Source organism: Tigriopus californicus, chromosome 6 (assembly GCF_007210705.1).
Source record: "Tigriopus californicus strain San Diego chromosome 6, Tcal_SD_v2.1, whole genome shotgun sequence".
Lineage (NCBI taxonomy): Eukaryota > Metazoa > Arthropoda > Copepoda > Harpacticoida > Harpacticidae > Tigriopus > Tigriopus californicus.
The window spans coordinates 353,038-370,083 of record NC_081445.1 but is presented as its reverse complement, the minus strand read 5'-3'; the positions used below and the strand labels follow the sequence as shown (position 1 = coordinate 370,083).

Sequence of the window (17,046 nt, the reverse complement as noted above, 5' to 3'; positions counted from 1 at the left end):
GGGAGGAATGAAATGAATTGATAGAGCCGGATTGGAATCGGGGAATAGATGCATATTATTGATTTTAAAACTAAGACATCCAGAGCCAAGACTCTCAAAATGAAAAAAGCAACTCGGAGTGGCCTTGCTGGAACCTCCGAGAAACGACCTCATCAACTTGGATTGAGAACCCACGCAACACGAAGAATGAGAGCCAATGCTTTCCAAGTCTTCAAGCTTATGAAGAAGGTGGACGTCACGACAAGTATCGAGACCTGTTTTGCCGTGTTACCCATCCCATTCCAACCCTACAATCCTATGTATAAAATGTAAAGGGCAACCTGGCGGTGGAAAGAAGTTCCACTACATGAAATGCCCACTCATTCAAAACATGGGTGGAAATCAATTCATGAATAACCCCATTTTGAAGATCCACACCTCTCACAGATGTACTATACCGTATGTATTCATTATCGGCAATCATTTGTACTTAAAGTCTGTTCAAACATTACAAAACATGATAGATGATTCTGAGACTGCCTATACCTTGGTCAACTGACCTGACCCAAAGGTCGAAGCTTACCTCGATCAATTGAATGAATGGACCCAAGGTGTTCAGTTTTCAGATAGATCTCATTTGAAGAGGTCTGATTTCTGGTGAGGAGAAGGTTGCCTAGACAGGAAATGGTGGTGAAATTGAAAGTCATTTGCTTTCAGGTTTGTTGCCCAAAATCCATGTCGATCCCATGGCAAGCTGGTTCGTCCAAGTTCATCATACAAAAAGCCATACATTTGTCGAGACTGAAAGCATTCCAGTGTTTGGAATTAACGAAGAAAATTGATCAGAGAGCTACAAGTTATTCCTTCTACACCTCAGAATGATCAAGGATTGTAATCACAATTGGGAATGGCACTCAAACAAGGAAAACAAACTTGATCACTGATGGGGTAAATAACCATGGCTTATTAAGTTACTGAAGCGTTATGTCTTTGATCAAACTTGGTCATCCCTAAGAAACCTGCGGTCTTCCCTGGGTTATTGACACGTATAAAAACGGTAAAGGGGATGTCAAGTGAGGGAAATTCAAGGAAAACTGTGGTCCGACACCCTGATTCTGGGCATTTTAGGGAGGGAGAAGTGAGACAAACATCATAGTTAACTCGCACCATCCGCCCATTGAATTTTCAGTAATGAAGTGATTTTGAGTGAGCTGTGTTACAAAACCCAACATCGTGAAGATACCACAATGATATTTGCTTAGACAAGAAGGTAAAATGAAATAACTGTCAAATTTCAATGCCTGCACAGTGCGGTTTGGCTGGGCATGTTGTCTTTGATTCTACTCCATGGAATAACTTCAGTTGTTTATGAACGCGTTCACTTGACAGACCCTATATTCCTACTATTATAGGTATAGTTACGGTAACTACTATCCTGTATGAAATTGTGGTTATTCCTCAAACTTCATCTGTGGGCAGTTCCGAGTTCACTCTGTGGCCTACTGTCCAACATCTATGCGGGACTCAGATGCTCCATTCCTTCTGGAGAGGACCTATTCCCCTGCTACTTTTATTCCATTGGTATACCCCACGGGGATCCATTATCGCCAATTATATTTAATCATTGTACCTGACCTGTCCGAAGCCTTCACACACCACGGCGCCACCATCACGCATTTTCCTGTTCAATCTTTGTAATATGCATACGACCACGTTCTCTTGGCTGATTCAGCTTCAGAATTACGAATTGCAAGATGCCATCAATGCGCTCCACGGTTATTGCCAAGAGAACGGACTTCAAGTCAATACCTTCAAGACGAAGGCCATGGGTCTCGATAAGGCTTTTGCCTCCCCCCTCTTTCCATATCAATAATATCCCCAACTTTCCTCTACGGTCTTCTTCACCTTTGTCCGGCCAAATGCCATCAACGATGGGATATGACAAAGAATCTGGTCAATCTGGCCCACCCACTCTATCGGTTCTACCAAGAACAACTCAAGATTGAAGAAGTTTGCCTCTACCCAATGGCTTATGCACTGTTTGTGATTCCCCTCTTCACTTTTTTCATGTGCACTGAACCAATTTCTAGCAATCTTTTTTCGATATCACATTCTAGTCAGCTATTTCAGCACTCTGACCGTTTCATTTTTTAGCATTTTATCAATGTCTGTGTTTGATATTTATGCACACATTTTAATACGTCTTAACAAATGACATAAACGGGAGTAGCAATAAAATTAACTTTAACTACATAAATCGATGCCTTGAGACTTTTCTAGCTCAAGTAAGTACTTACGTGTATGATCCGTGTTTGGCGAACTCTGGATAACACTTGGACGGAATCCTCAAAGCCATGGCTGCTTGATTCATGCTATAGATCAAGCCGAATTGGATTCCCAGAAAATATCCTCCGATTGCCAATGTTCCCCACCTCATGATTGATTCTAAACTGGGGACTCAAACCAAATTTGACTCTAAGCGTCTAAAGTTTCTTCTTTTTCATGCCATCATAATAAGTTTAGTAGGCAAGCCTTCTCGCACTTGACAAAATGAAAAAATCGACCCGAATGAAGCACACATTGGAACTAAAACTAATGTGCTTTGCACAGCATTCTGCTTGGTCCCTTTTTTAATCACTTCTCTTCCAAGAATAACCGTGTTTCTTGGCCCTTATTGAATGAAGTCTTTTTACGTTGAAAGTAGGTTCTAGTCAACTATCAAATCTCAAGAGCCAAGAAATTTTTATTGGTGGAGGTTTTTTGAGGGCTGCCATTATATGTAGTTCTGCAAAATCAAAAATACCTTAAATGTTGGAGTATGAAAAGGTTCACAGCGTTAGAATGTCAAGCCCTTATTCGTGGAAAATAAATGAAAGTTTTTTATATCCTTAGTTGGATGTGTTGAAAAGAAGTAAATGAATATTCGAAATAATTAGGGACCCTGAAAAGACAATCCAAAATCATTTTGATCTTCACATGTGACTCTTTCAATCTCAGAAACTCGAATGAATCAAAATAAGTCTCCCGTTGGAGTATCTTCTCAGGGTTCTCAATTTTAAACAACATTTACGTTCCAAGTTTATCAAGTTATCCAAGCATAATGAGGCTTTTAAAGACTCTTATCTCTTTTGCACTAATAAGTGCTTGACGTCAAATGCTTTGAACCTTGTCAACTCTAACATTTCTTGTGTTTTTGATCTTGTAAAACAATAGATAACGACAGCCCTCGAAAAAACTCCACCAATAAGACTAAAGGACCCGAGAGGATAATCGTCTAATCAAAGAGAAGAATCGGCAGAGCCTTGCTCATCTTTTTTATTTAGTTGTCGTATGTGGATATATGACTTGTTGTTTATTGCATAGAGGGCGAGGTATTTATATGAAACACTAGATGGACTATGGAGAGCAAGCATGGAAAGTGGAGAGCTGATGTATAGAACTACCATATTGATGACTAGGCGAGAACATATCCAAAATCCCTGATCCAAGATGCAATGCATCAATTAAAAGAAAACAGGAGCAAGAGCCAGTGAGCATCTCATCAAAAACCAGGACCAGGAGAGCTCGAGGGTCTCAGGTCCCTGATGGCCTCTGAAGCATCTTGATCTGTGACTACAAGATCATCTAAACGCTCAACTTGACAAGCCTTGCCAATCTCAACAAACTCATGGATAGAGCAATGGACTGTTGCCTCTACACTCTCCTGAGAACTGACCTCACCCCCTGAATTACTCTACTTTCCTTTTTCAACTGATCTGTCTCAATGGCGGCCTTAATTCTACCTTGGATTAACTCCAGCTTTCTGTGAAGGCTAGCCACAACTACTGGATTCAAAGTGCTCTGGAGCCTTTTTGTTAGTTTGCAACTCTTTTTGAACAAATTCTGCCTATACTTCGGAATTTTAGACTCTGCCCCGCCATGTGGAACACACTCAGAGATTGCTAGATTGGAATAGACGTCCTCAAAAGCTAGAATCATTTTGTCTAAGGCTACATCTATAGATGATTCTTTCATCTTTGAACTTGAACTTAGCCAGACCGACCTTTTTGGCCGGTCTTTCTCTAGAGCACGCTGGCTTTTGAGTAATGGTCGACCCTATCTCGAGAGCATGATGATCTGACAAATTACTAGGTGTCACATGGACATACTGGATCAGATCAGGGTCATTGGGGAAAAAACATGTCGTGAACGCTATTCTCCCTAATGGCTACAGCCACATTTTGGGAGAGTTTGCGCAAGATCGCAAACTCCTCCAGCTTTTCAAACGACTGAGATGTCGATTTCGAAATAAGAATGTACCCATCGGGACTCACTCTACAACGCTAGCCGGAAAATTAAAGTCCCCAACAAAGAAAACTTTCAAGCAAACTGCCTGATCGAACTCATTTCCGGTGAATTGGAGAGCTGACATAAAGGAGCTTACTGAACAAGAAGGGGGCCTACATATTGTTACAATGGACAGATCAAGACCTTTGAGATGACAAAATGAGACCTCTACTTCTCCATTCGACATTTTTACATGTCTAATGTGCAGGTCATTTCTAAGATATAGGCATACACCCCCATTTGGGAATATGGGATTATCAGGGCGTATCCTATTACAACGAACTAAGTTGAAATCGACTGTGGTTAGTTCTTCATCTAAGACCCCTGTTCGAAGCCAAGTTTCTGTCATTGAAATGAACGAGACCTGCCTTTCTTAATCTAGTTCCTCAAGAACCTTGATCTTTATGTCTTTTTGGAAATAAGACAATGCACATTCAGATAAAGCCCTTTTACGGGCTGATTGCCCTTCAATGGACTAGTGCTATCAAAAATTTTGACTAGACCTTCTCACCTTAAAAATTGTACTTTTGGATAAAACACATTGTTGCCCCCGTCACCCTATAATTACAAACGAGAGCAATGATCTGTTCCCGAAATCCGGTTTGGGATTAAGTTTCCGTCCTTTGTGCATTGTGCTAGTCCTTTTTGATTGCAAGCTCTGTAATCGGCGACGGAAGAGAAACTTTGAATTGATAAGAACTTGAATTAACCGATCGTCAGAAACTGTATATCGAAGTCTTAATTTGATTCCATGTAGAAACCTACGTCAAGAATAAACTGTTGAACTGAGATGGCCAGAAGTCTCAATATCTCTTCCGATCCCACGCCTTGAGTCGGCGGGTCAATATCGTCTCAATTCAAAAACCCACCTTCCCCGATTGCCTGACGTAAAGGTGTTGATAAAAATGACGAAAAAAAACGAGCGGAAAGCTACGCGCCGTAACATCGGCCCAAAGAAGGCTCGAGCAAATGTTGGAGAGGCCCGAGGTGCCATTAGGTCAAATTCGGATAACTTTCGAAAGATCCTGCAAGTTGTTGTGTGAGCTCGAAGAGGAATGGCAAGATGTGTCACCCGATAACGAAGATGAACAGAGGGAGTGGGTTGTTTAGGGCAAAGAACATGTTCAAGAAAAATTGTTCTTAAACAAAACTTCGAGAACATGCTACAGAAGCTAGAAGTGAGTCCCATGGACAGCGTGTCTGTTGTCTCAAGGAAATCAAACACGTCTGTTGCAACATCCATTCGGTCAGTTGCCTCCGCCCGTGTCGAAGCGGCAATATGTCAAAAAGGTCTTGCCGCCAAGAGGGAGGCCTTGGAGTTATCTAGAAAGCTCGAGGCCGAAGAAAGAAAACTTGCCCAAAGAAGAGAAGCATGACCAAAATCTTGGAGAACGTCCTCAGAGCCCAGGTCGAGGCGTCTTTGTCGAAGAGGGATCTTCGTGTTTTTGATGGAAAACTAACAGAGTATCGAACGTTTATGTGCTCGTTTTGCTTCCAAATCGAAAAGAAGTCCAAGTCACCCGACGATCGCCTGCAATACCTCTTACAATGTACGGCTGGCCAAGCATACGAACTTATCTCCCCCTGCATTTACATAAGTCCTAGCGATGTTTTTTCGACAAGGCCACAACACTGTTGGCGTTGGAATATGGGAGTAAGTTCGGGATCACTAATGCCTATCGAAAAGACTTGGAAGAATGGCCTGCTATGAAGGAGGAACCGGAGAAACTGAAGAAATTTTCCATCTGATTATCGCGAAGTGCTACAGCTATGACCGAGCTTGGAAATGAAACATCGCGCAATGATCCGGATTTTCTCGTGAAAATAGTCTCCAAGCTACCAACCTCTTATCAGGCAAAATGGAGTCATAAAGTGATGAGCATTGAACAAGATCTGAGGCAAGAAGTCAGCTTCCACGATTTGGCCAATTTCATTCGAGCCGTGGCCAATGAGTGGAACCATCAGGTATTTGGCCTGAAATCAAAAGTACAAGAGTCGCTCCCACAGTCAGCTTTATAAATCAAGTCCACTCGAAACTTGAACTTAGCAACTAGCTCTAACCCCATTCCTGCTGAACCGAGAAAACTAGGAGTTGAGTGTCCTTTTTGCGGGAAGCAGCACGATGTAGACGAATGCTCTCTAGCTTTAGCCATGAAAGTGGAGGAGAGGCGGGATGTTCTTAGAGAAAGAAGATTTGGTTGCCTTGAATACGGGCGCTTTGTTCAAGCATGCCGTCAGAGAAGAACGTGTGCCACCTGTAAGCTAGGACATCCCACAGTTTTGCATCAGTATTGGAACACCCGACCGGATGGTCTATCTAATGACATTGAGTTAAAAGCCAACGTTCGTGGAGCTCAAGTGCAAAAAGTTCCTGAGATAGCACCAGGTCATTCAAACATTGTTGTTGCCGTGGTCCCAGTAAAGATCCGGGGACAGAACTCGGGCCAGGATATCGTCACTTATGCTGCTTTGGACCCCTATGGTACCGACACCTTCATCAAAGATGACCTTGTAGGCAAATTGGGAGTAAAAGGCCAGCCAAAAAAGGTTTCTTTGACATCAATGGCTCAAAGGAACAACCAGATTACCGCCAGAGTGGTGCATGGATTGAAACTTTCTGACCTGGAGAACGACCACACGATCACATTGCCAGCGGCTCTTGCCTACAAGGACCTACCTGTGGACCGTGGAGATATTCCCTTAAGAGATCAAATTCAGAAGTGGCCACATCTTTCTGATTTGCCACTGGTGTGGTCAACCGCTCAGGTGGGGGTTCTAGTCGGTATGAATGTGCCCGGAGCATTGAGACCATTAGAGGTGGTGCATGGAACCGATGATCAGCCCTACGCCATAAGAACCTAATTCGGATGGACAATACATGGCCCAATGGCCAGTGGCTCGGTCCTTCCATGGATGATCGAGAATGGGAAGTCAAGGTGACAGAAAGCACGACTCGAAAAAAACGGTGTGGACGACCAATTAAAATCTGTTTGAACAATAAAAGAGGTCATTGATCTTCAACAAGAAGTGGTCGATCTGTGCGCAAAGGAGGGCTTCAACCTCTGCAAATTCATGGCAAACCATGCTGAAGTACTCAAAGGACTGCCAATTGAAAATCGGGCCAAGTCTCTGCGAGAAATTTCGCTCGACACTGGCAATATTGAGAATCGAGCATTGGGAATCTTATGGAAACTGTCCTGCAAGGCTGGCATTCCGAAGATTGACACCAGGGGCGAACTTAGGCTGGGATGATACCTTGCCAACGTATGATCTTACCAAGGTAGCATGTATGTATGTATGTATGTATGTATGTATGTATGTATGTATGTATGTATGTATGTATGTATGTATGTATGTATGTATGTATGTATGTTATGTATGTATGTTATGTATGTATGTATGTATGTATGTTATGTATGATGTATGTATGTATTGTATGTATGTATGTATGTATGTTTGTATGTATGTATGTAATGTATGTATGTATGTATAATGTATGTATGTATGTATGTATGTATGTATGTATGTATGTATGTATGTATGTATGTATGTATGTATGTATGTATGTATGTATGTATATGTATGTATGTATGTATGTATGTATGTATGTATGTATGTATGTATGTATGTATGTATGTATGTATGTATGTATGTATGATGTATGTATGTATGATGATGTATGTATGTATGTATGTATGTATGTATGTATAATGTATGTATGTATGTATGTATGTATGTATGGTATGTATGTATGTATGTATGTATGTATGTATGTATGTATGTATGTATGTATGTATGTATGTATGTTATGTATGTAATGTAATGTATGTATGTATGTATGTATGTATGGTATGTATGTATGTATGTGTATGTATGTATGTAGTATGTATGTATGTATGTATGTATGTATGTATGTATGTATTGTATGTATGTATGTATGTATGTATGTATGTATATGTATGTATGTATGTATGGTATGTATGTATGTATATGTATGTATGTATGTATATGTATGTATGTATGTATGTATGTATGTATGTATGTATGATGTATGTATGTATGTATGTATGTATGTATGTGTATGTATGTAATGTATGTATGTATGTATGTAATAACTTTATGTATTATATTTGTATATATATTATTACTTTACTTTATACTTACTATATTATATTACTTTGTATGTATTAACTTTAATCACGTAGTGAGCATCCTGAGTCTATCAAGAAACAAGTCCCCTATACTTAACATCGTAAATTGTGGAATATGGTTATATATTTTTTTTTGAAGTGTTTTAGTCCAACTTCAGACTGGCAGCATGCAAAAGATCAGTGTGCCAACTACATTTTATTGAGAAATATCACACTTATTCCTTAAATCCATGGTGGATCAAATTTGTCATAAATCATTCAAAGCTTTGCCATATTATGTAAGGCAAATTTACGACCTCATTTTAGATGCACCTGACTCCCTGTCGGGAAGGTTTTCAAACAAAGCCCATGTTCGTTGACAATTGGCTGCCAATCAGATCGGTCGAATTTGATGACGTATACTCAACCTCGCGTATCTATGCTTAGAGTATCTACAGCCCAGCCCAGCCCAGATCAGAAGTTCTTAACTCATTCATCTCTGGTTGGAACAAAGCTCATGGATGCTTTTGAAATCGTACAGTATCAAATACCTTTCGTACTTTCTTTGAACAGTGTTCAATTCCCACTTTATTGATCTCTCCCAATATGAGGGCTCTCTCATTCCCTCAATGTTCCTAGTGGAACATCTTTGAACTTGTTTGGTCTTTTGTAAACCTGGTGAACTCATTGGGGCCCAAGTAGACTTTTACAGAGTTGACATCGAATGAGTTGCTCATCGAACTTTCCATTATTTTGGAGGACTGCACCTAAATCTTTCATAGATGAGACAATTTTGATATTTTTTCCCATTACCTGCAAGAGGAGTATTCAAAGGTGTTGACCCAAAGGTCATTGAGCGGAATTTCATTCTGTTGAAGTTCATATTACTCTCAGTAACTCAAGAGGAGATTCTATGTAGGTCCTTTATGGTGCTTCTACACGAGAAACAGCTTGTCTGAAAGTTTCCCTAACAATTTCGGAAAATTTGGAATTAGACAAAGAGTTCTTCTCTGACCCGTCTACACGCGAAACCTCGCATCCAATATAGTTTGCCAAACAGTTCTTGAGAAGGCACTTCAAAACGGCTACAAAGAAAGAAGCTAGAAAGGGCTGCTTACATTTCTGATTTATTTAAACGACAAGAGGAGCTGAAACACATTGACGTGGCGGGGCCAATATCACACAGGGCATTATGGGCGAGGCCATGGCCGCATAAATAGTAGGTAGAGATATATGATGATAATCTTGTTTATTACGGTCGGTAGAGTAGGTGGGTCAACCAGGTCCTTCATTATTCCATTTCCTTCTGTGCATTCATATGTTGGCTAAAAATGGTGGCTACTTTAAGGCATGTTTTACCTCTTTCTATAACGACCATAACCTACATGATGGTTCACTCTTAACGGGGCCAAATAAAGACCAGTACCCAAGCCATTGGACACAGCTGGTGATGGAAATCTAGGTGGTGGCAGAGGAGATGATAGGCCACATATCTTATTGACTACATTAGCAGTCTCTTGTCCAGAGATACAGGTGCACGACCGTCAATATTTCAAAGGAACATTGATCCATCCATCCATCCATTGGATCGGTTTTCACCCTCCATGCTTTCAAAGAGGCTACTGCTGGTCATTTCCAGCCATTATACTCCAGTTTGCACTTATTGAATTGTTTAAGATTTGTTCAAGATTAATGATATTGGAATTCAAAGATCGTGCAATAGTTGGCTCTTTTTTGCTCATTAGTGGTTTAAACACCTTTCATTCACTGTCAAGGAAGGCTTGGATGTTTCTGGCAACCACTGACATCAAATATATTTTGAAACTTTAAACGAACTCTTCTTACTCACTCGAGTTTTTGTTTTCACTCAAGTCAAATTTCTATGTTCGTCCATGTTGCATCACCCGTTCAGCTTAACCTCAACCTTAACAAGTGAAAATTTGAACCATAGGAAAAAACCGGGTTGAGGAGAATTCTTCTACATACATTATCCTTGAGCTACAGCCTAAAACTTGTCATGTTCATCCCTTTAATTTTGAATGTCTACGTATGGCGAGTGAATCTGCGTGGCTGGGATAGCGTGACTAAGACTTTTTCAATTTCTGGCCAAGAGGTTCAGTTGTAGTTTCTAAATTTTCCGTTAAACAATTGGGGTACATTTGCCGGGGTCAAATATGTCCAGTTTCCTCTCAAATTCATTGACTAGCCACTGATGAGATCAAATAAATAATCGCACGAGTCATTTGTTCACGTCATATTTACCAAACGTTAAAAAGTCGCAAAAGCATTTTTTAGTTTTATGTCCTCTTTTTCTGAAAAAGAAATGGGTCACGGTAATGCTTCAGTGAGTAATTGTAACGTCAGCTCACTTTTCAAAGTTCAAGCATAGAAGAAGCAAAATAGAAGAAAAAAAATCGAGTTTGTTGTGTTTTTTTACTGCAGCTGAAACGGCAATTAGAACGATGCACCATAGAAGAAGAAGCATAGAAAGGGAAAAATTGAGTTTGCTATGGTTTTATACTACGTGAGAAACGGTTTTGCTTCACTTTGCTCAATCAGACTCCTTTTTCACAAACTAAGCGTCAAACCTTATCTGTGATCTTGTCCCCTTGCTCCAATCCCACTTCATTTTCAGTCCACTTTGCAAGCAACAACACAAAGTCATTATTTTTACAAGTAGGCACTCAAATTCTAATACGGAATGTTATCCCTGTATATTTCAGGTGGGTGTGAAATTGAATCTGATTGCATTTGATTGTTGCTTTTTCGTCAGGTTAGCTCAAAGCTAATTACACTTTATTACAACTCTTCGTGTTCCTGTTCAAAAAAATTCTCACTTCCAAGTCAAGGTCGATTAGAGCTCCATTGCCAAATTTGTGAGCAACTTAGGGGAGGTCACTCATTGTCAAGGTGCCGATATTGAAAGTAATTCAATTATAAGTTTGTTCGATAGAGTTGTCAAAGTTCAATAAAGGCACAAGCCTAAATAGAAACTACTGGGCGAACGTGGGCGATGTTTTCATTTTCAAACTTTATTTGCCTTGATAACAAATGAAAAACAAAAATTGACACACCGTGTCCTTGGAAGTTGAAGTGGAAACTCACACTATTCAAGGGCATTTGAAGAGACCAAGATCACACTACTGCCAACGCCAGTTCCAGCCACATTCCACCAAACTATGGATAAACTAATCAAATTACCAACGCAAGCATCACCACTTTCTTTTGCTTTGAGTTACGCTTTACTCCAAAACAATAAGTAGGGCTAATGAGAATTGATCGAAAATTAATAACCTCTATATTGCCAATGGCTTCACCATCGACCCTAAAGGGCCCTACATGATAGGAGTTTGCAATGCCATCAGCGACGTGAGCAGACACAAAGGTCTGTTCAATCTGACCCACACACTCTACCGCAATAACCAAGATTTTCATCATTTACCTCTACCCAACTGTTTATGTACTATCTGCAATTTCCTTCTTCACTTTTTTCATGTGTACTGTACCAATCCTAGTCAAACTCACTGTGAAATGACTCCCTAGTCAACTATTTTAGTAGTCTTGACCATTTTATTCGTTTATCGATCGATTTTTGTTTATGATTTTTATTCATACAGTTTTATATATTTTACAATCTGACATGACCAAGATTCGCAATAAAGTTTATATTATATTATATAAAAGAGAAAAAAGCCTTTGGATTCGATCTGACCTCCTGAACTACTGCACTCTCCGTTTTCAATTGGTCATTTTCGATGGAGGTCTTAATCTTACGTTTGATCGAACCCAATTTTCTTTAAAGGCAAGCCACAACCACGTGACTTGTTATTTTCACGCGGTTTTGCTAGGTTCCAATATTTCGAATTTTTTGTCCGTGTCCAGCCATTCGGAACACATTCAGATATTGTTGGAGTGGAACAAACTTCCTCAAAAATTAGAATCCATTGATGGTTCCTTTTTCAGCATTGAAATAAGGTCAAGCTCCCCTAATCTTCAAAGTGAGAGAAATTTGCCTATAATTACTGTGGGAGCGACTTAACTCCTCCTTCAAAAATCAGAACAACATGAACTAGCTTCGGAGAGGATGGAAACTAACCCTCTAGTCCAAGGTGTATGGAGATACAGAGGCAGGACGACAATGTGGTAACAACATGGTTGCCCCATTACTACCCACAGAGTTACCAGAGCCGTCTTTCTCGGGCAACCTCGGCACAACTTTTCGAGGATAATTGACCAAGTCCGACCTGTTCATTTCGTATAGCTGACTCGGATCAAAGAGAAGAAGGTTGTGTCCAAACAACTAAAATGTCCTTGCATAGCAATTACCTATCACTCCTTCTTGGTCTCCTGCTTGGCCCTTCATCAATGTAATCACTCATGTCTATTCCAGACTAAATACCCGACCAGTTTATGCATTGCAAAAGAACTTTGCATTTTACTCGCCATAAACATTCATTATAAACGAAAATGAGAGGTTGCGCAATATCTTTCTCAAATTTGAGGAGCATACTTTTGAGAACGGGCCTGGTATTGGCTCTTCTTCTTCTCTGTTAATGTGCAAAGTAATTGCTTCATGTATTTGAAAGAGTTTTCTTGGACCATCAAACAAGAAAAGCTTTGTTATCATATTGGAAATATGCACTGAGTTTTTTTGTAAATCAAGATGACGTTTTTCGCGAATCTGCTGCAAGCCCTTCCAATCAACTTAACACTCAAGTCAACGTTTAGAAGTGTTTCAACCATTGTTTGGGTAAATCCTTGTCATTTATTCAAATCTAAGAGAAAAAAATGCCTATAGGAATGAAATTTACAGTAAAGTCATATTTGGCAGACCTTTTAGTTTCGTCAGGTCCTAGACTTAATACTGTAAAGCTATAGATTGAAATATTGTAAAATGATAGATTGCCAAAATCAATAAAACATAAGTTTTTTACTTCATTACTTAAAAATAAAGATCAATTGGCTTAAAATTACACTTTTACTTGACTATCAAATTGACTATGACAAACATAACATTGGAAATCTTTTTGGCCCTCTCATGAAAAGTTGATTGTCAAATCTTCATTATCAATACATTTTCAGACTCTTATCATCAAAATTGAAGCGAAAAAGCGGCGAAATTCAAACTCAAACGAAGAGCTGTGTCTGACCCCCCTTGCCCTGATCCATGATGCAACGCATCAAGTACGAAAAGACAGGAGCAAGAACCTGTGAGCATCTCATCAGAAACTGAGATGTCACGCCATCAGGGCCAGGAGAGCTCGAGAGTTTCAAGTCCCTGATAACCTCTATAACATCTTGATCTGTAACTACAAGATCATCTAAATGCTCAACTTGACAAGCCTTGCCAATCTCAACAAACTCATCAATAGAGCAATGGACTGTTGCTCTTAAATTCTTTGGAGTTGAAAATACACCAGAGAACTGATCTCCAAGCATGTTGACCATAGCCTCTACATTGGTTATGATTTTCCCGTTAAACTCAAATGGCCCTACAGGGTGTTTCATCTTTCTCTTAGAGTTTGCATGAGAGAAAAATGCCTTCGGATTCAACCTGACCTCCTAAACTACCCTACAATCCTTTTTCAACTGATCTGTCTCACTGGAGACCTTAATTCTAAATTGGATCCAACGTTCTTTGAAGACTACTTGCGACTATTGGATTCAAAATTGCTTTGGCGCCCATTTGCCAGTTTGCAATTCCTTTTGAATAATTACTTTCTTTACTTCGGAATTTTAAACTGTGCCCCGCCTTGCGGAGCACATTCAGGGATTGCTAATGTGGAGTAAACTTCCTCAAAAACTAAGACTAAGTCTTCAATGGCTGCATCTATGGACGATTCCTGTTTCAGAATTGAAATCAGGTCACGTTCTTCTAATCTTTCTACAATTAGAGGCCACTCTTCGTCTTTGAACATAACCTTTGCCAGGCCTTTTTGGCCGGTTTTACTCTAGAGGACGCCAGCTTTTGAGCAAAATTCGACCCTATACATTGTGATGCGACAGATTACTAGGCGTCACATGGACATTCTAGATCAGATCAGGGTTATTTGAAAAGACCAAGTCGATAACGCTATTCTCTCTAGTGGCTACACCAACGTGCTGGGAGAAATTGCTCAAGATCGCAAATTCTTCCAGCTTTTCGAACGACTGAGATGTCGATTTCGAAATGGGAATACACCCATCAACCTCCCACTCTATAACGCTAGCCGTTAAATTAAAGTCCCCTACAAAGAAATTTTGAACAAATTGCCTACCATTACAACGGGATTTTAAAACCATTGTGCCGTCCTTTTTAAAAGCCAGACAATGCACATTTGAAAATAGGTCCTTTACGTGCTTGTCTTTTGACAGACCAAGTTCACAATATCTTGGACCATCCTCTCCACTTGTAAAGAAAATTCTGATTATCAAATGTGATGATATAGTAATATTGAGTCTTTATTGTAAGATGGTAGACATGATCATTATCGTCCTCGAACCAGATCCCGTCTAGCGTCTAGAGCGGGAAGACCAACAGATATCTATGGTAGTTCGATTCTACCACACAATTACGAAGTAATGTTCTAGTAGAGGCAAAGCATGAGCTAATGGGGAAGGTTGGGTTTGGGGAATGGGTTGGAAAGCTACATTTGAATAGAAATGTAGAGGAAGTTAAGCTGGTTAAGATGGGGGCGTGAGGCGTGGTTTAGGAATAGGGTCAGCTCTAAAACTACGAACCTGAGGTAACTATTTTCACGCCTTTCTTTGCGTCCCTTCTTCAAGGAAGGAGGTACACCATATTTGCATTTGTATTTAAAAATATTTAAGCCGTGTGGCTTTCTTACAGGTGCGAAAAATGGTGGGCATATTGTGGAATCGAGGGGTGAGCTGAGGGTAAATGACAGGTGTGACGGATTGAAAGGTTATAAAGGACAAGAGTTGATGAATTTTGCTCTGCCATTTTTGAACTGTGTTAATGGTTTGGCATTTCGGGTAAGTGGACCGATCAGTTCCAGAGGGCCTTCCCTGTACATAGAAGGTGGCATCCTCCGGCACCGCGAGGTTCACATCCCCTTTGGCCTGGCTACTTGTTGTTCGTTGTTGGTCGATTGGTTTGGTTGGTTGCAGTAGGATGTGATCTGGATGCTGACAAGTGTTCATGATCTTCCAAGTCTCTATTAGGGCGGACTCAACCGCCATCTGGTTAACAGACTTTTGTCCCAGGGACTCATGAAGGTCCTTGATGCTCACGTGATCCTTGAGTTTCACTCCAAGCAGTTCTCTGAGCACGTTGTTTAGTCCGACCTGGAGGTCTCTTTGGATCTGCGATTGCTCTTGGTCGACCTTGGTCCTTATCTTAAAAGATAAAGTAAGACAGTAACGCTACTTTAGACATTATAAGCGACTCCACTGCAGGTTTTAGTTGAGAGCGTGGTAACTTGGATAAAAGAAGCCGAAGGGTGCCCAGGCCAGCATTCACCTTCTTTCGCAGATTTAGGAGATGATGATTCCATTTGAGGTCTCTCCTCTCTGCATTTCGACCCCAGGATTTTGCACGTACGAGATCCCTCAATGGATGCATCTCCCACGCGGATTTTCACAGGCTCGGTATCACTCCTTCCACACACCATCACTTTTGTCTTTGAGTCGTTAGTCTTAAGTAGTTCGACGAGGCATACGTGATCATTGGCTTGCGCTACACTTTCAAGACACGTCTTAAGTTCCGGGATACTGTTAGCACCCACTGTCACGACAATATCGTCTGCATATGCCGTGTAGCCCATTTGAGTACCTTGGAGCAACCAGAGTGGGAAATCTGCGGTGTACAATATGAATATCACTGGGACAGAACTGATCCCTGTGGTGTCCCAACATTAACCGTGATTGGCCTTGATAGTTATCCATTGCACTCCACTTGTTGTACTCGGTCCTTCAAAAACGACCGCATCCAAGAACACGCCACCACTCCAAAGCCGACAATCTTTAGCTTTCTTTCAAATATCTCACTATCAACACAATCTAAAGCAGAGCTAAGGTCAAACTGAGGAGACCTGCAGGACCTTTTATTCGCAGCCTTGCCAAATTGAGCTGAACCGAGGAACAGGGCCGACAGAGTAGAGTGTGAGGCTCGGAAACCAGGTTGTCCATGTGAGAGTATGTTTTCGTTGGTCAGGTATTCCTCGATCTGCCGTTTTGCGAGCCGTTCCACTACTTTGGAAAGGACAGGCAGTAGGGCCACTGGCCTGTAGTTCTTGCACTGGGATCGACAACCTTTTTTATGGATTGGTATGATCTTTGTGTGGTTCCAGTTTTCCGGGAAGACACCCGTTTGGAAAGACAGGTTTGCAAGCAGACACATTGGTCTGGCTAAGACCCTCGCAGCCAGCTTTGCAATCTTCGAGCTGATACCGTCCAGGCCAGTGCTCGGTTTTGACTTTAAGTTTCTGAATTCCTCAAACACTTCCCATTCCCCTACCGTATTGAATTGGAACGTGTTCTTTATCTTAGATGCCTGAAACCATCGTTCAAAAGCATCCTGCACGGTCCCGTGATCAATTGAACTACGGATACTGTCCACTTTGCGCTGAGAGGATGAATTCAGAGCGCAGGCCTTTTCTTTGTCATCGGT

General features: G+C 40.8%; 1 protein-coding gene across 1 annotated transcript in view; it reads right to left on the bottom strand.

Moving 5' to 3' along the window:
- Positions 1-2,452, bottom strand: part of LOC131882371 (uncharacterized) — a 23,820-nt gene extending 21,368 nt beyond the window's left edge. The window contains exons 1-2 of the mRNA XM_059229497.1: positions 2,277-2,452; positions 563-780 (exon numbers count right to left, since the gene is read on the bottom strand). Coding sequence (XP_059085480.1) covers positions 563-686 — 124 coding nt within the window. The 5' untranslated portion in view covers positions 687-780; positions 2,277-2,452. The remainder of the gene's footprint in view (positions 1-562; positions 781-2,276) is intronic.
- Between the last annotated feature and the right edge of the window lie 14,594 nt (positions 2,453-17,046).